This window comes from Cynara cardunculus (genome assembly GCF_001531365.2).
Source record: "Cynara cardunculus var. scolymus isolate 2C chromosome LG 9, CcrdV1, whole genome shotgun sequence".
NCBI lineage: Eukaryota > Viridiplantae > Streptophyta > Magnoliopsida > Asterales > Asteraceae > Cynara > Cynara cardunculus.
Window position 1 is genome coordinate 14507068 of NC_037536.1, and position 19715 is coordinate 14526782.

The window sequence follows — 19715 nt, forward strand, 5'->3', positions numbered from 1 at the left end:
AAACCAAAAGTTTGATAGAGATTATTAAATTACCTGTTACATGTTCAACAGATCAACCAGACCCTTAAATAAACAAAAAGTTTGGTAGAGACCCCTAAATGCCGATTTTGAAAGTTGGTTACCCAAAATAGGAATCAAGTGAAAACTGATTCCATTTTGATGCAATTTTTCCTTTTTAATATGTGAAAGAATTGTGGGAGTATAGTTTTAATAGCTTGTACATTATGCTTAGTTAGATGTACCTTTTAAAATTTCAAGAAAACCATAACTCCTCTTTTATAAAGGAGTTAGATTTACAGTATCTCTATATCTGTTGGATTTCAGTGAGAATGAGAGTTATTGTGAGAATGGTAAGAAAAACTCTTTATCCTTGGATCGATTTTAATTGAAAAGAGAAACGCTATATCAACACTAATGAGAAACGTCAGATCAATTCTATTTTAAACCGCAAGGCTCCAAATCCTTTTATACATTTCTCATCTAAATCCTTATTCTTACACAATCCTTCGTCATCTCCAAATCCTCTAAGAATTTTTAAAAATATTAAAAGTTAAAATTTATATTTAATTTTAATGGATTCTCTGTTTCAAGATTTCAACATTAATTATAGTTGTTTGGTTGTAGTTGTTTCATGAAAATTTGGATTGGGTCACCTAAACGAATTAATTACAGATATGATCACCGTGGTTTCAAGTTTGTTACCCGGGGAGAATGAACACTATCACTTTTCTCACCGGGTAAGATTTTAGTCCACTAAAACGACATTGTATCCAACAAATTACCCGGTAAGCGTCTACCATGTAAGAATTATCACCTGATAAGTAAGACTCTCGATCCTCATCGTCGCTCTGACCGGGTAAAATTCTAGATCTTTACCATATACATCATGTAAGGTAAGTGATCTGGTAAGCACTTAGTGGTAAATATTGATAAACGACCCAAACCCCACAAACAAAACAAGTCCTAGACATCTGGTTGAGGTTCAATATATGTTAGAAAGTAATCTTATAAGGTTTCACATCAATACATTTGGATTTAGACCGAAAACATGCAATCTTTTCTTTATAATTTACTACATATTTCATTCGTACCCGTATATGAATTCGTATACAACTCGAGCCATGATATATACATACAGAACCTACCAAACAAACAAACTACAATACATAATAGACCGAACCCATATAAAACAAATCAAAATTACAAGGTTGCGACTCCAAGTTCACCTCATAACGATGATCCTGGCTCGCATTAAACCCCGACTCCCCAGTTAATTGGATGAAGCATTGTGCCGAAGCTTGATCAGCTTTCAGTCGGTCTAACGAAAGAGTTGTGAAGCTTTCCTAATTACGTGTGAGCGGGCTCCTACATCGCTTGTATTCAAGATCAAGGTTTGCAGAAGTCCTGAAAGAGAAGGGGATGCATAGGATGAAAGATGGTAAATCAAACCCAACACTAAATATCATAGGGGTGTTTCTCGTGCGGTTTGGGAACAATAATTATAAGATTAAAACTTTATTATAGAATCAACGATAACGTGACCGTGGTCCAAACAAATAATAAGTTCAAATACATCCAATTCCCAAACACATATTACATATTTAAAAATAGTCCAAGAAAACTAAACATATTTCATAAATTAGCCTGATTCTTATACATATAACATAAATTGAACACATATATAAAATGTGTAGTGCGGTTTGAACCACGGTTTGATAACTCAAAAGTGCAAACTGCAACCACACCACGGAAGTTCTAAACTGCGCTTTGCGGTGTGAGCGGTTTGTGCGTTTTGGCGGTTTAGATGAACACCCCTGATATATCTCACTCAAAAGTAAGGTCTGTTTTAAGGAAAAGGGAAGGAAGACGGTAAACCAAACAAACATAGTATATCCCACTTGAAAATAAGGTTTGGGGTGGAAGTAGGATTGTACGAAGACCTTGTTCACTACCGCAATGGATAGAACGGTTGTTTCAATTAGAAAGGGGGAAGGAAAAGATGGTAAACCAAACCAACCTGTATATCCCACTCGAAAGTAAGGTCTAGGAGGTGGGATGTAGGTAGGGATGTAAACGAGTCAAGTTTTAACGAGCTCGACCTTAATAATTCTCGAGCTCGAGTCAATCTCAAACAAAAAAATAGAACTCGTTTAACTTAACGAGCTGAGCTTCATAACACTAATGTTCCACTTGTCTCATTCAAAAACTCGATTAAATTTTTTTCGAGCCACGCCATTCGAGCATATACTTCTTCGAGCTGAACATCATCACATGTTCATAAATCATACAATAAAAATATAAAATTTATCAACCGCCAATTAAAAGTTAATCAACCGCAAGTTCGATCCCATAAATGAACATCAAGCTCGAGTCAAGCTCAAGCCTGGTATTTCTTTTTCGAACCGAGCTCGAATAACCTACTACTCAACTCGGCTCGTTTACACCCTAGATGTAGGCAGACATGTCTACGACCCCAAAGGATAGAACGGATGTTTCAGCAAAGGAGTGAGACGGAAGATGGTAAACCAAACAAACAGGGTATATCCAAAGGGTAGAGCGATTGTTTCTATAAAAAACAAGAGACATAAGATAGTGAAGGCCGGTGAGGCGTACCTGCCAAGCATTGTATATGACGGAAATTTTCATTGTGTTGTACGCTGCGAAAAATAAGGATGCCTCAAAGCATCGTCAACAGTGAATCGATCCTCCTGTGGTTGAATTTCTATTAGTTACTGGAGTGACGTGCAAAATATAAGAGCATAAACAATTACATAAAAACATGATCGACTCAAAGTAAAAGATTGCAGATCCCCTTTCCAGGCCCGGAATGGCCAAATGGACCAAATCCGACGAAATCAATCTATCAAGTAGAGATGGGCACTTGGACCGGGCCGTCGGATCGGATGAAGACCAGACCATGACATCATCAGGCCAGACCAGCATCCAAACGTCTTCCAGGTGGACCGGTCCAGGCATGGACCTAGAGACTTTTTCAAGTGGTTGACCCCATTTGACTATAAGAAACAAATATAAGGATATTTTTCACAAAAGCATCATCGGTCTGTTGGTTAGTTCATTATTTTTCATATGTAAGGTCTTGTGTTCAAGGCTTTTTTTTTTTGTAAAAAAGTTTCAGAAACATAATAAAATCTGAAATTAAAAGCTAAAAACCAAGAAAATGACACCAATGGAATTCGACTCAGGTCTGGGGTGGAAGAAAAGCCGTGCAAATCAACTCTACTAAGGGAAATTTATGTCCTCATTGTAATTTCAAAATATATATGGTGGCACACAACAAATTGATACGGTGGCACTTTTCAAGACCCTATAATTTGTTACACTACAACGGAGGAACAAAGCAGTGGCCTGTGCCATGGTATCCAATACACTGTAAGTGGACCAGTCTGAAAACCAGGTAAATCTTGTACCAATCAGGACATCATAAAGACCGGATTCTTTTTCCTTTTCTATATGATTTTTAAACAAACTGGACCAAAACCCTAAACCAAACTGTACCAGAGTAAGACCAAGACCGGACCATTTTTCAAATCGGACAGTACCATTCTGTCAGTCTAGATTCGGTGTTTACCTTGCCAGATCCATACCAGTCCAGAATTTTCTCAGGTTTCATTGACCAAACCCCACTTTTTTCGCACCAGTCTGTGTGCAACTAAACCATCACAATATGTGCATCATGCATTGGAAATTGTATACCGTGTTGACATTGATCATTTCACCATGGAAAATATGATTTGCCCAACGAACATTCATAAGAAACATAATTCTATATCCATAAAGAAAGAGATAAAAGATCGACACACTATTCAACTCTAATGTATTAATAGACCCTCTTCTAAGAACTTACCGGATCCCAAACTAATAGTTGGCGAACTAATCTCAAGGCCCATACATTCGGAAACCTGCTTAAATCGGAAAAAAGAAGACATAACATAAGAAGCCATAGTTAAAGATGCATAAAAGATAATAAAATGATATGCTTAGCGGGAATGAAACCAACCCTATTCTAAGAGGATCTCTGCTCTTTATCTGACTCGAAAAGAATTCCTCCGAGCATTTCCATGAAGCCGGTGAACCCGAGCTCTAAATTTAAATATATAAACCTTAATTAGTACACAACTAAAAAAACGGCACCTCAAAACAAGATCAAAGTAAAACCTAAGGAATTATCACTACACCAGACCAACCCCTTCAGGTCCCTTTTGGTTTGTAGGATTGGATAGGATTTGAAGGGATTTGGAACTAATTCTCATTCTAATCCCATATTTGGTTCTGAGGGATTGCAAGATTTCATTGAAATGCCACAAACATGAGATTTAGAAATCCCCTGGGGCTAGTCGATATTTCGCGGGATTTCGTAAGATTTCTTCGTAATAATGTTTTAAAATATGTTTAAAACACTTGTTTTGTAATAATAAATTAATAAAAAGATAATTTAATTGTTTTCATATTTTTTTATAATTTGTTTTTTATAAAAAAATTATAAATAATGGAATTCAATTCCATTCCATATCTTACAAACTGAACACACCAAATATTCCAAATCCTTCCAATTACAGATCCTTCCAAGGGGGTTGAGAGGTTGTTTTTGTGAAGAACCCCAGTACAATAATAGAGTATTTCAAAACTAAAATTCAAAAAACATTCACATCAATTTCTAATTTGATAATTATAATTTCTGAGAGCTTTATCGATTCTTTTTTGGATATGCATGTAGTAATAAGCAGTTGCAATTTCATTTCTGTAGATGCGTACTTCAAATGTGAAAAATGTAACTCCATGAAGAAGAAACAAAAAAAAAGTGTAAGTGAGGAAATAAAGTGAGGAAATTATTAAAAAAAACATAATGTCGATGGGATATGAAAAATCAGGAGGGAAAATGAGAAAATTATCAAAAGAAGAGTTGGAGTTTTTTATTTATTTATGCCACGTAATCAGAATGACATGTCATCCACATCACCTCATTTAAGTCATGTAAGCAAAAAAGGGGTTAACCGATTTAAAAGGTAACAAGTTACCCACTGCTATAATGGGTAGATTTTTCAAACTACCATGCCCTAAATAAAAAATAATTTGAAAGTACATTGTTGTAATAAGAAAAATGGAAGTAAAATGCTATAACAAAGAAATTTGTTTAATAGGTTGATATTTCATGCATTTAACCCTAAGATTAATAACTAACCTTCCCGTTACTGCCCCAAGTACGAAGATGTTTTGAGGAACTCCCAGGGAGTAAAATGCATAATTCCATGAATGACCTAAGTCTGCCACCAGAGCAAAGAACCAACAGTTAATCATAATAAGCAAGGAAAGAAGCACTTTGAACATTTATCTGATTCATACCGAGCTCCTGCCATATAACTTTGTGATATTTGCATCTTAGAGGCCACAAGACTGGAAATTTACTTAGAAAATAGTAGTCATCATTGCAGATTCTCGTCAAATCAAGGACCAAAATCTTTTATGAACCATGAAGTCTTAAGGTTATATATTACATGTGAATCACAACAGACTTGCCCACCTAGGCCAGAGGAGGAAAAGGATCATAAAGAGTTGATATATAAATCTTAGGTCATGCCACAAAATGAAAAGGAGCGTCTACACTGTTTAAGGCATCCCATAATTGATAAAAATCAAAACAGTTGTAAAACCAAACCAAACAAACCCAGTATATTCCACTGGAAAGTTAGGGTCGGGAGGGGGTGGGATGTACACAAACCTGACCTCTTCCCCCAAGGGGTAAGGCGACTGATTTTGTGAAGACCTCCAGCTTGTGCAAAAGTGCGAGCAGAAAGAAAATAAGAACTAAAACTAGTTAAAAGTAGGCAGTAGAAAATAGAAGAGAGAAAAAAGAGATGCACAATGGGACATAATGAAATAAAGGCACGTTGAAATATAGAAAAAGTAAAGATAAGCACACATCCCTACAACTATCGTCTGCCTCTGAAAACCTATCCGCTAGCTCTCTAACCCTCCCGCCTCCCCCCTATCCGACCCCCATCCCATCCACACTAGCTACAGTCCCCTACACCTATTTTACAAATCTAGTCCGAATTTTCCAGTAACTCCTGTTAGACATCATTGTATACCGAAATGCCCAAGGCAGCCATGTCCATCCTCATCCTGAGCTGCCCATCCCATGTTCTCGGCCTGCCCCTCCTTCTCGCCCCCTTTACCATCAGGCTTTCTACTCTCCTCACCGGTGACGCCAAGAAAAGGTTTGCAGGTTTAATCTGTTACGCCTGGCATGGACATGATACGTATTTTTTTTTTGTTTATTCTAGGAAAGGTCAAGACTTGGGAAAAACAATATAAGCAAGATGTTCTTCATCATGCCTGTCCTACCACTACGTGCAAAAGAAGGCATTGTTGGTTGTAGCATGGACATATACTTTCTTGGCACAGTCTACAAGTAGGTCTCTCTAGATGAATGGTCTTGGTAAAATGACACATTGCAATCTCGGGTTCGGTTCCTGTGAGAATGGAAGTTATGGTGAGAAGGGTAAGAAGGGATCTCCACCGATGGATCAATTCTCATTGAAGATCAACACTAATACGGTGCACAGAGATGCACCGGATCAATTCCCGTGAGAGGAGCAATTCATGGGTGGGGGTGAGATTAAAAGTGATCAAGGGTCCAGATCCCTTCTTACCCTTCTCAACTCCTATTCTCACACGATCCTTCTTATTGCACTGTCACAACAAATATTTGTAAAGATATATATCTAAGAAAACACTAGCAGGCACATTTGTGCCTCTCAGTGGCAAGACTCACTTATAAGCAAGCGTCTTCAAGCCTTCATTCCATCCTTCAAGGTGTTGATCCAAAAGAGCCCGTGTTATGGCATTTATCTGAAACACATTTGGTGATCCTATAATCAACTCTAAGATCACAACGCCAACACTCCACATATCATACCTATCAAAATAGAATAATAGTGGAATTAAATTAGGACTGCCTCATAAGAATTAGCAAAGAAGAGTATTCATTCTAAATTCTACAAAGATTTCACAATGACAAGATATGAAAGACATACTTTGTAGTTATGCTTGTTGGCCCTTGATACCAAGTAGCATTAAGAAAAGCTTCAGGAGGCATGTACTCATAAGTTTGTTCATCCCTGATAAAGACAAAGAAGGAACTGAAAAAGATCCACTTTCTCCACAACACATTCTAAAACTTAAGATACAATGAGAAGGTCATAAAATATATAAATTGCAAAAATCAAGTGTAAAATGTAGCAAAAAGTTTGATGATATCCAAGTTGCCTAGAACAATAATTGTAATGAAGCTTCAAACATTCACTATTTAGGGTTGTTTAGTGTGTAGTATTGCCTCAATTTGTTCTTGCGCTTTCTCTACTTACTCGTGTTTCCTTTTTATCCCTTACCGTTATACGTAGTCTTGGCTCTTCTTTTCAAATACTTTCCGATTTGGACCTCAATTTTCTCCCCACTTTTCAACTTCTTCCAAACTTGTTGAAACATTGTCTTTCACCATAAACTTTTTGCAAGCCCCTCATGGAAACAGCCGCTCTACTCTGGGGTAAAGGACATGTCTACGTACATCACACCCCTAGACACTACTTTCAAGTGGGACATACTAGTGTGTTTGGTTTGGTTTTTAAACAAACTATAAGGGGGTTGTCTTATTAGACACGTTTTAACAAAATAGAGTTACATCGAGATACAAAGATCCAAAAACTCACTTGACTTCCACAGATGTAATATACTACCCCTGTAATCCAAAAAATAGAACAAAAAGAAAAGAGAAGAAAGGTACAGAATGCTTGGTGTTTTGGCCCAATCAACCACGTTCAAGTTGATAATAGAAACATCAGCATACACCAAAAAGTTAAACTCCTTTAACTTTCTTCAGATAGGATATAACCAAATATTTAACTCTCTAGTTCACGGAAGGTCAATAAAGTAAAACTATATATTTGGAAAGCACCAGCACAAATGAATTTCAGAAAGTAGAAACCTCACAAAAAAGATTGATAAAAAGAAAGAGACAAATGAAAGTACCTAGAAGGCCCAACAGCTCCATATAAATGCTTTATGGTAAATTCATCTATTGCACTACCGAAATCAATAATGCGCCTTGTAAACACAAGAACAATGAATTAGAAAGGACATTATAGAAGGAAGAAAAAAGGAACACATCTTCATGAGACTAAAAATTGTATGACATGAAAGTAATCAAGTAGAAGTGCTTAATGCATCTTCAGAAGTTTGCAACTACTAAACAGAAAATATATCTTGGAAAATATGATAGAGCACAATGTATGATGAGATTATGACAGTCAACATATGACATGCAAAATCAAATTTGAAATGCCAAAACCAACTTTAAAGGGTGATAAATTGAATGAAGTATCTACAACCCTGTCATGGAATAATTACTTGGCACAGACTAAGTTGCCATGAAACAAAATCCAAATTCAAGCAGTTGGTGTTAAAAAGAACCTAATCGTCTTTTTTATTACTATTCAACACAAATTAACACAAAATATTTCTGGCAATCTAATGAGTGTACCTGAATGTATTAGACATAGTAAATTAGGTACATACATCGTTACCAGATACCCACGGAGAGGCGCATTACAGTACTTGTATGCATCTAGCCAGAATTTTTAAAAATGGGGGTTCCATTTTCTTCGGTTCTTGTTTGTAATATTATGATTTCCTTATGCATGTTCCTAGGTCGTGTGTGTAAAACCAGGATCATCGTGAGAAGGTGGGAGTGGCACCAATTGAGAAGATAAGCCGATACTACTTGAGAAAGGAGACTCGAACCAAGAGGACCCTAGGAGAGCCAGGGGTGGGCCAAAACCAAAAAAGGGGTGGCAGTGGAGAGAGATAAAAGAAAAGGTGAATTAACCGAAGTAGTTAGCTGTAGTGCAAGGAAGAATACTATCCATGTTAAGGATCTCTAGGAGGGTTTACCTCTTCAAAAGTTTTTGTGCCTTTAAAAATAAAAAAAAGCTTGGTTTTTGATGTCATATGTAAAGCATGTGCTAGATCTTGTAGAAATGCAATACCAAACCTAAGTAACGTCAAATATTCTACAAAACAACATGACCTAACAAAACGAGAGTAAAAGGCAACACCGAGGAAATATAAATTACTCTGAGAATACATTTTAGTAGTATAGTTCTCATTTCTGCTTGGGCTTCCTTTCAAGCATCTTCCAGAATCTTGATCTTCAAAGCAAACAATCATGTTCTCTTGCAAGAAAGGAAAAAAGAACAAATATTCTACGTCAGAACATACATCAAAAGGAACATAAATGATACCATAAAGATGCAAAGCAACTCCAAGATGCAGAAATTGTCAAAAGACTTGTCAAGGTTAAAAAATAAGTTTGGAGCAAGGTGGCTCTCTGTGGGGTACAAAAATTTAGAAGTGGCTTGCATATGAATGAGCCATCTATTTTGGTACCTTTTGTTGTAATCCTCTTTAGTTTCATTAGTTCTAAAATGAGAAAAAAAAAAATGTCTATAGATGAAAACAAGAAACACAGTCTGAGTTGCACTCGGCTAGAGCAGAAAAACACTATAAACCAGGAGGAGAACAGGGAAGACGTGAAAAGAAAGGGATCATACTATTTTGCTTAAAATAAAGAAATGTCCTCACCAGGTTTAATATCCCTGTGGGTGATGTTGCGGTCATGACAGGATTTAAGTGCCATTAACTGATGAAATAGGAAGGAAAAAAAGTAACATGTTAGATTGGTCAGAAATAGAAGCTAGCAATTACTTCCTTCGTCCCAAAATAAGTGTCCATATTTCTATTTTAGTTCGTCTCAAAATAAGGATCTACTTGCCAATTCTACCCTTATTTATGATATGGAGAAATTCATTACTCCCTCTATTATTAAGGGTAAAACTGTCATCTAGTTAATTAAAAAGTGTAATAATTACACTTCAAAACTGTGTGCCTTTTTATTGTGGACATTTATGTTGGGACGGATAAATAGAGCATAAAACTTCAAAGTCACTTTCTCATGAAACAACTCCTGTAGAGTATTGATGATAAGGGAAGAAGAATTCTAACAATTAGTAGAACACACCAACTGCCATATAAGATTCTGCATTTCCTCTTGGCCTGCTTCTGTCGTCTTCAACCAATGCCACCATTTTGAGGGATGCAATATACGAACATGTTTGATGTGGTCATCATTTGTTGAGCCAGAACTACTTCCCATATCATCTGCTGTATACAAAAGCTTTGATAATGATATGCCTTCATGACGGAATACAAGCCATATCTCATTTGACCTAGACTCAAGAGACTCGATATATCTTGCAATATGCTGGAGGCCTTCTTCATAAGCAACCCGTGGCTGTCTTTTCCTTCTCGAAAACATATGTTCTGGTTGCCAAGGATCCTCTATTTCTGGAGCAGCTGATTCATTCCTTCTTAGCAAATTATACATATATGGGCATGATTCTTTTAAAGGATACCCTGAATCCTTTACTGATAATGTACCTCCCAAATATGCTGAGGCATTCAGAAATAGTTCACCAAAATACTTCTCTCGTAGACCGCTTAGGTAAACTGCATTGCCCCTTTCTACCTGTTTTCAGTTTGTGATATTTCATTAATTGTGAGACCATAAAATTATAAATAGAAAAAGGTAGATTTCATTAATTAGAACTTTGAGGAATATACTAAAAATTGAAAATACATTTGCCTACCTTTTACTCTTTCAGTCAGATACTTAGAGAAGATTAATGATATGTTGCAAATAATATCAGCTATTTGAAATTTAAGTAAAATCAAATAGCAGTTCTGAGAATAAACTTGTATAACTCATATATAACCGAAACCATGCAAAGTAATGTGTATTTCATTGCAAATCTTGCTTCTTTCTTATTTATATTCCTTTAGGCCTTAATATGTGCAGTATAGCTGTGCAATATTACACCTTATCAAGATGGTCATTTCCGAATGTGATGCCATAAGAACCTTATGAAAACTACATGACCCATAAACCTTGGGATATATAATTTCAAGCCTTCCACCAGAGTTGTATAATATTCTTTTTTCATCCCAATAGATAATGTAAGAACTACAAATACTTAATTAAAGACCATAAAGCATATATGAAGACAGACACGAATATATTGAAATACGAAGGAAGCACTAATTAGAACTTTCCATCATAGTAAATATTCCATAAAGAAAACCATAACTTCTGCTAAGCAGATTGAATTTAGTCATGCAAACTATGTTATGAACCAGGCCACAAGAATTCTTCTCACCACCTACATCAAGGTAACTTTCTTGTTGACGGTCAATAGACATATTGAAGATATTTTCAAGTTCCGCAAAATAGACCTGGTGACTTTCCAGAACGGCTTTCCTGACTGCTTATCTAGCTTATGAAGAACAAGAAATGTGCCATCGAAAAACATTTCTTCGTTTTAAAATATAACAAATTAAAAAAAATATAGCCCAAGAAATCATCATTTTTTAATTGGATATCTTTTTGAACTATAACCTATACATGCTAGAATAAGTGTGAAAGGTTTTGCGAATGATGATGCACCTAAGGGATCAAGGAGAAACAATTGGCTTCTATACAAGTTAACAGGATTACCATTATACGCTTCAAAATGAACAAGTTAGCATCAGGAGAACTAGAACTGAAGTCAGTTTGGGCTGTGCGTCTTTGTGAAGTTTGATCTTCGGTGCCATGATGAGTGGTATTAGATTGGAATGTTTTGTTCTTCTCTCTCCAATTAGAATAGCTGCTTTGATGGAGATAATTCCAATGAAAAGCCACCCAAACTTCTCCATACGATCCACGATCAAATCTTTTTTTCAGTATATACCTATAAGCATTAAGATAGAAAGTATCAACCACAAACTGTTAAAAGAATAGATAATCATTGAAATCCTAGATGACTGGTTGAAATGCTACCAACCCTCCATCTAATGCATGATCCCCTAGAGCAACAAATATGGAGCAGGAAGCAGGGAATAAGTAGAAATAGCTTGCAGTGATCAACATGAATTATGAATACCAACAGATAAATGAGATCTTGGTGTTATTCTATTCCGCTTGTGAATATTCATGTAATAAAGAAACAGCATTGTATATTTGGAGCTCTTTCCACAGACATTAACTCTTCCTACTTTACAAATGAAAGTCAGTCAAGGCAGAATTAACGAGGTCTGATCTACATGCTTTGTGGCTTGGATCATGTGGTTCATTGTCATGAATTTAGTGATAAGTTTTGGTGTCAATCACCTTCTTCAGGTTATATACCGTGGAGAGAGCACTGGCTTTGCATGAACAGAGTTAAGAGAAAGATAAGGAAATAAAAAGAAAAATAAAGAAGAACCTTGTGTTAGGAGTGGTGCGCTCAAAAGATTCTTGATTCGGTTCAACACTATGTGCAGGGAGTGATTCTAAAAAACCAAGAAAACTTGCAAGGCCATCAGGATTAATGCACTGATCTCTATCTCCACCACTAGACCTCCCAAAGTGCAAGCACATCATCTGGTCACGGTATAAATGTAAAGGTCCACCTGCATTTGCATAACAAATTAGAAATTTATTATAGCATCCATTGTTATAGTTAAGTTATAGGAGATGTTCTATAAATAGCAATGGCAGCTATGATATGCATTCAAGTGTTTCAGTCTGTACATGCAATAATACCACCCATAACGCCAAACGCCATTAAAAGCACTGAAAGTACGAAAGACAAAAAAAAACATGGAAGAAGAAAAAAGAGAGAAAGAGAATGATCCATAGAAGGTATCCAATGTACTAAACAATGGAGAGAACCAATAACTGAAATCAAGGCAATCACAAAAACAACTCTACTAACCATAGCTATGATCAAGCATGTCAGGTAAGGCCGGTGAGGCATATGTCGAGTCCTGATCATCCTTTGCAATCCAGAATGTGTAGTCATCCTTTTCATTTAAGCTTTCAGATAGATAGAAACATCCATAAGTGTCGTGTTTTCCTTCAACCTAGGGCAAAGTAAAAGGCCAGCATCATTCACAATTTCCAGCTCAGGATAGAAAAACCTTTATGAAGATATAACAATCTATACCATAATATCGGGTAAAAGGCAAAGAATAATCAATGACATGAATCATTCTAGAAGTTGACAAACAGCTTAGACATATTGTATACTGAGAGTAAAAGACTTGATGTATCATGTTCTTGCATAAAAATATCAGTTTTACGAGTGGAAACATAATCTGCAACAATATTAACTGACTACAAATGCTGGAAACAGAAGCTATTGAATACTGCAAATTGTTACCATGTAAGGGATTGGATCTTCCATACACAACCTAACATTGGAAACAAGGGAATACAGAAATCCACGTTTCTAAAATGATCATGGAAGTACCTGAATGTCGCAACCTTAGGACAATTGGCACAAAGATCGGATTTCTTTGCAATGTGTGGATGAAAAGAAAATCGGAACATAGTACACCCATCATAGTTATATTATAGTGATTAAAAACAATTTGATAGAAATCTATGTAAAATCAGACTATAAATTTTCCGCTATGCATGACCGCATTCATGCCTAAGTTTTTCTTTTTAATTACCTAATTCAGACAGATCATGTTGTTTTTCATATGTTTAACCACTGAAAGTTCATTGCCACCAAATACTATTAATAGCCAACTCAAACGACAGATTCTCTGATAAAAAAATGTTCTTACTGCTGAATGATTTCCTCACACTTCTGCTTAATATGATAATGTGAATGCAAAATTATAAGGATAAAGAGAAAAATATAGAAAATTCATCATATTTCCCACTACTGAAAACATGAGGATAATAATACATTATTCTTCGAGAAGCCAGAAACGCATTGAAAATTCAGCAGCCTTTGATCTTTCTTGTATTTTATTCTAAATCCTCGACTAAGAGAATAGCCATTTACAAGAGGGATAGAGTCCCAAAACAGAAAAAAAAAAACATAATGGATCTGTTATTCATCAAAATTATCATGGCAGATTTTGCGTTAAGACGGCTTGTTCCATAACAAAAAGATTGACCTTACCAATAACCGCCCAAACTTGTCAACTGAATCAGCATTCTCCAATTCTACAAGTTCAAAATTTTTGCCATCAGAAGACAATAAGGGTGATATAAGCAACTACATGGTCAGCAAAACCCAAAACCAGCTCAAAAATGAAGAAGGGAATATTCAAATATTTAGGTATATCACTTAGATACTCACGATTGACACTTCCAACTTATAGAACAACCAATTGTAGCTCAATATCTTGAAATGGAAGAGTCACACAAAGAATTTACACTTTGATATAGTAGGAAGAAGAAAATGGCAGTTCCAACTTACATTGTGGAACAAGTAGAGATAAGAATTGTGGCACACAGAAGATTTGCAGTTTTATATGTAGATTGTTTTTAGTGGTATGGAGCAACTAGAATCACATTCCACATCTCTAGGTACACTGAAACAAACACTAATGATTTTAACTTGAAACCAATGCAAATGTTTGCTCCACATAACACCAGTGCACCACATGTAGAAACTTTTAATACCAGAAATTACCAGACTGTTCATCCACGTAATTCTGCAGTCTGACTTCACTGGAGTGTTTGGGTGGCAGATTTTGTAGTCCAAATGGAACTACAACAGCTGCCACGTTATCCATACTGCCTTTATCAAGAGCAGTATCAACAATGCAATCAGCTAACGAGTATGAACATGAAGAACTGTACTCTAATTCCAGGGGGGCATCAGTATGTAGTTCCCAAAACAAATCACAGACATCCTGTGAGCTCAGCTTTTCAAGAACGCCATCAGATGCAGCCACCAAATAACTATCATTAGCTGTCAGAGGTTGCCAATCTGTGACCTCAGGAACGGATATAACACCAAAGCTGAGGAAACACAGTAGGAGTTAATTAGTAATAGCTTTTTCTGACTTCAACTAAAGGTCTAATTAAGGCTTCCAGTTGAAAAAGAAAGGAAATCCCACAAGTAGCTAGCTCCTTCACCTACCCATGCAAATGTCAATCCAAGTACAGAGATGTTAAATTATCAAAATGCAACTTCACCTTTTAAAAGGCAAATCACCAATAGCACGAGAAACAGCCAAATGACCATTAACTCGGGATACGCCACCCCACTCAAGGACATAACCTCCAGAAGATTCTACTCGGGACCTTTCATCAACCCTGTCTGGATGGTGATCCTTAGTCAGTTCTTTGGCAGAAAAGTGAGGTAACCCGTCAGATGCTGCCAATTTAAAGTTTCCATAATCTTTCATGCGTACCGAGGCACCATCACGTCTTCTCTTTCTGTACAATCTCAATAGAGTAGCTGCCATTTACAAGAACCATCGATTAACAGCATTTCTTATCTCATTATTAGAAGTGCATAGTTAGTCTTTGACGATCAGATATTTTGAAGGCCATAATCAACTATGCATGACCAGTACAAAGACCAAATGTGTCCATTAATCTGGTTATGGCATAATTTGCATGCCTTTTCAATCATACTAAGCTCCCCCACTCAGTTCATTTCACAAAGAAATGGCTCAGTTAACAGCCAAAGTCCTTTCTAACCTTTGGCCTCGGGAGGAGACTGGAACGTCTCAGAGCATAGGAAAGCCTTTGAGTCTCCAACGTTGGCAGCTAGAATTTGACTATCTGCCATTAATATAACTGTTGCGGTAGAGCCAGAGTTGAAGCTGTATCTAGATGCCTCCTTCAAAAAGTAATAAACAAACCATAAACCAACAACACCAATATGAATTTCAAAATTTAGTAGATACCCAAAAAAATAATGGATGCAGTCACACTAGAGAGAGAGGGAAAAGAAGAAAATAAAAGAAAATTGACAACTACCATTCACCTTACAGAATGCTGCATCAATATCATCAATCGCCTTCAACAAAGACTCCTTCAGAATTTCCAAGTGGAAAGCTCCATCAAAGATGGTTGACAATGTAAACTTAATCCTGCGAAAAGGATGCCAAATACTTCTTGTCATTGAGTATTTGATGTTGGAATTGCTTGTGTGAGACACATTAGAAGGTGACATTGCAATTAATAGGCCTAATGTTAGAGAGATATTAGTAATGTTTATAATATTTTTAGGAATTATTTAACAGTATCAGAGAATCCCAACACAGAGTTTACAAATAACACTTGTGCAAGGGTTTCAAGTCTTGGCTTCCTTACATTATTCAGTTGGACTTCAGATAAAAAGAGAGAGTTTAGACACTTTCGAGCACTATATCATATGCATCAAGATGCAGCGTGGTAAAACCAAAATAGTGCTTTAGGCACTTTTAAGGCCCTGTTTGAATTTGTGGTTACTAGACTCTTATGGTCAACTTTCAACAGTCGTCAGCTATTGACAGTATGTGTCTAATCTTGACAGAGACTTTCAGCCCATAAATACCCAAATTTTCCTCCAAATTATTATGAAATTTCAGGCTATGATTTAACTCTTCCAAATTCTGCCTTTTTCTCTCACTGTTTGGAAGTAGAGGTAAGGGTTGTAAACCAGAAGAATGTCAAAGCTTTAAAAAAAGTGATTTGTTAGGCAGCTAAGCTTTGTTCCATCCTTATATTTTGATGTATTATAATGTTCTATACATCTGACTGATTTCCAAAAGGTGTCATGCACTTAAAAGACCATTGAGGAGCTGATTCACCTATAAACTCAAGGCATGCCAAAATCAATCTAAATGTAATGTACAACATATATCACTTTATTCCCTTGTGTGATTAAATCATCAACTATGCCCATTTTCATTAATTCCATGGTTCCTCTGAATTTGAAAGTCCTTTCTTAGTAAGTTTCATACCATATATCACTCCAATTAAGTCCATAGTGTCTATTCCATCGTTTTTGGTTTTTGTGAATCGATGTAGCAAATCTAAGCAACAAACGTATACCTCATATTGGAGACATAGTATCACAAGACAATCCATAGGATAGCTCATGACCTGCATGAGTATGAGTCGTGTCCCTTATAAAAGTCTTAGAGTGTCATGCTACTTATACAAGACCAGATCGGTCAACTAATTACTCAAGATTAGGGTTCTTGGTATATAAAATGGTATAATTTTTATCCTTCCAAATTTTAAGCCCAAGGCAACACAATAATATACCTTCTTGTGTACTTGTAAGTATAATGTCTAGCATGTCGATGTATTTTTCCCCCATGACTCACACGTGTGTACAGCACACCCAGGCCATGCTAATAATTCTTACCTACAAGTAGGCAAGAGCAAGAAACACTTTTTAAGGTGGGCTGTGCAAAAAAAATTAAGTCAAATTGAGAGAAAAGATAATCTTATCAAGTACCTATTCAGAATAAACAAAAAAAAAACCCAAGAGAGGAGGAAAAGTCAATGCAGAATGTATTGCCATCTATGTAGTAGAAGAAAAAATTGCTACTTTCCTACAACAATAGATTGACAAGGTAAATGGTTTCTTTTCATTTGTTAAAGTATATCAAGGCCTCAAAAAACAGTGGAGCATTTGCTTTACATTTTCAATGCAATGCAATTTAAATTGAGGGCCATGTAGAAATTACTAAACTTATGGTTCAAAGATAAAAGGTTGGGAGTGGATATTGCATGATGATATATACTCCAACACTAAGTCATACTTCAGCAATGTAGGATTAAGGATAACTAAGTCTCAATGTGTCTCACATGTAGTCATGCCTATCATTTTGGTAGCATGGATTGTCATGTTAGCTATTGACCTATAAACTTGAAATATCATGCTCTGTACCATACCAAATATAAACCTTCTGACATTCTAAGATAAACCTAATTGGCTGCAAACTAATATGATCATAATCATAACACGCCCCGTAAGTTGTATTATTGGATTAGGTCTCACCATGATATGATGCTAAACCTTTACTTGATTCATTGCAACTTCCGAGCTTGGGGGCCAAGGCCCCGCCATTGCCTACTGCTGGCTACATCATGCATCAGTGCATGCAAGGGTTGGTAATTGATGTATGCTATGAAGAGAGATTATGAGATTGTGTATGCCGGGCTATGTGAGTGAGATCAAGAGAGAGGGAGAGACAGACCTTCCAATATGTAGCACATGTTCACCCAATTTCTCATCCCAACCTAGCATTTGAGAAGCATAGTCGTGTTCTTCCTTATTTGGTAACATTCCTTTTGATATCTTGGATAAAAAAGAAAATGTGGCATCAAGAAGAAAGTAAACATGTAGTGTGAAATACTCCAATAACAGCTTTGAGGCCATATCACTAGCTTCTGCCCCATTATGTCCATCAAAAACTGCCACAATGCCAACTGACGTATCTCTAATGCCATTGGGGCCTACACCAGTATGATAAATCAACCATAAGAAACACAAGCTTTAATTGTTATGAGAAACACAATACTTAGTTTCCACATAACTTTAAAAAATAACAAATGACTTAAAGGGCCAAGTGGCCAACATGATTTCTGAGATTTCGACTATATATCATCTTATGATAACTATTAGATATACTGTTGATGTTTTCTCAACCTAGTCCCCTGATTTAGATTGCTTTTCAAATTTTTGAAAGACAAACAGGCAACAGCAGATGTAACTCTGCATAGTATTTAGCAAGCTTGAGTACATTGTGTAAGAATCTATTTTGGACTGTCTGCTAAGTGAACTAATATTTGGATTTGCAGGAAGTAACATATGGTAGAAGAAGCAATTCGAGACAAACCTATTTGGCTTGGTACCCAGGCTGAGTTTTGAGTTTGGAACGTAACCGTGCTACTTCCCAAGAGAAAACCTTTATACAGAACTCAAAAGTACTTCCAAAATTAGAAGTTAAAATGAATCCTTTTGCAAGTTTAGAACCAACTTCCTTTTCTTATTTGTGTTACTCCTCGTATGATTTAAAGTATCAAAATATTGATCGTTTGTAATAATATTTGAAGTTCAAAAGTATAAATCAATTAAAACACTATCGTAGAACGGCACGAGTATGCATATACGTATTCAGCAACTTATCATAATATTGCATATGCATACACAAACAAAATTCAAAATCAAACGCGATTACCCTACAGAAAACACACACGTTACCTGGAAAAGGAATGCGGATGTCAAGAGTACAGAAAGTGCGATCTTCCGAAGACTTTCGTCGGCCCTGACGTGTGGCCGATTGACATCTCCCAGCTGTGGCTTGTCGGCGAGGATCATGTTCTGGTAAGCTCCATCGAGGGCATTTTGGTGACTGAAACACCGCCGGTGCACCTCCTTCTTTATACACCGCCAAGCACGTCGATGATTCCCCGGCGGTAGGTGTTGCGATGCAGATAACAAACCCTAAAACGGACAAAATGAATTTCTTCCTGTTCATAGTTAGTATCTGTAATTTACAGTTTATTCCAATGACGAGATGCAATTAATAGAAGAAATAGCCGGTGATCCGTCATCGGAGGTCGCACGCCGGTAGGTCTCGCCGATCGTTCGAATTACAGGTTTGTTCTTCAAGTATAACTATAAAAAAATTACCTAAAACTCATGGTCCCATACTTGGGGGGTGTTTGGGTAAGCTTATTTAAAACAACTTATGTTTTTTTGTAAAAGTGCTTATTAACTTATGCGGTATCAAACTGGAGTTTTGTAAAAAGTGTTTGGATTAGCTTATAGCGGTACCAAACTGCAATAAGCTGATAAGTTGTTTTT

The 19715-nt window shown here is 36.4% G+C and overlaps 1 protein-coding gene across 9 annotated transcripts; it reads right to left on the reverse strand.

Moving 5' to 3' along the window:
* Positions 1-1034: 1034 nt before the first annotated feature.
* Positions 1035-19447, reverse strand: LOC112518051 (probable protein phosphatase 2C 51). Of its 9 annotated transcripts, none has more exons than XM_025125588.1 (22): positions 19110-19447; positions 18103-18361; positions 15894-15999; positions 15605-15746; positions 15095-15359; positions 14586-14917; positions 14070-14113; positions 12867-13014; positions 12375-12561; positions 11627-11861; positions 10513-10600; positions 10094-10233; positions 9658-9715; positions 9161-9248; positions 8047-8121; positions 7056-7139; positions 6794-6937; positions 5201-5282; positions 4019-4101; positions 3866-3920; positions 2614-2708; positions 1035-1404 (listed from the first exon to the last, which is right to left on the reverse strand). In XM_025125588.1, exons 1-21 carry the CDS (start codon positions 19384-19386, stop codon positions 2643-2645), a joined length of 2958 nt encoding a protein of 985 aa, XP_024981356.1. In that variant the 5' UTR covers positions 19387-19447; the 3' UTR covers positions 1035-1404; positions 2614-2642. The 9 variants fall into 9 exon arrangements, 8 of the variants coding, with proteins under 8 accessions (XP_024981356.1, XP_024981355.1, XP_024981354.1 ...); XM_025125587.1 differs by having other exon boundaries at positions 10094-10419; XM_025125586.1 differs by having other exon boundaries at positions 10094-10428.
* Between the last annotated feature and the right edge of the window lie 268 nt (positions 19448-19715).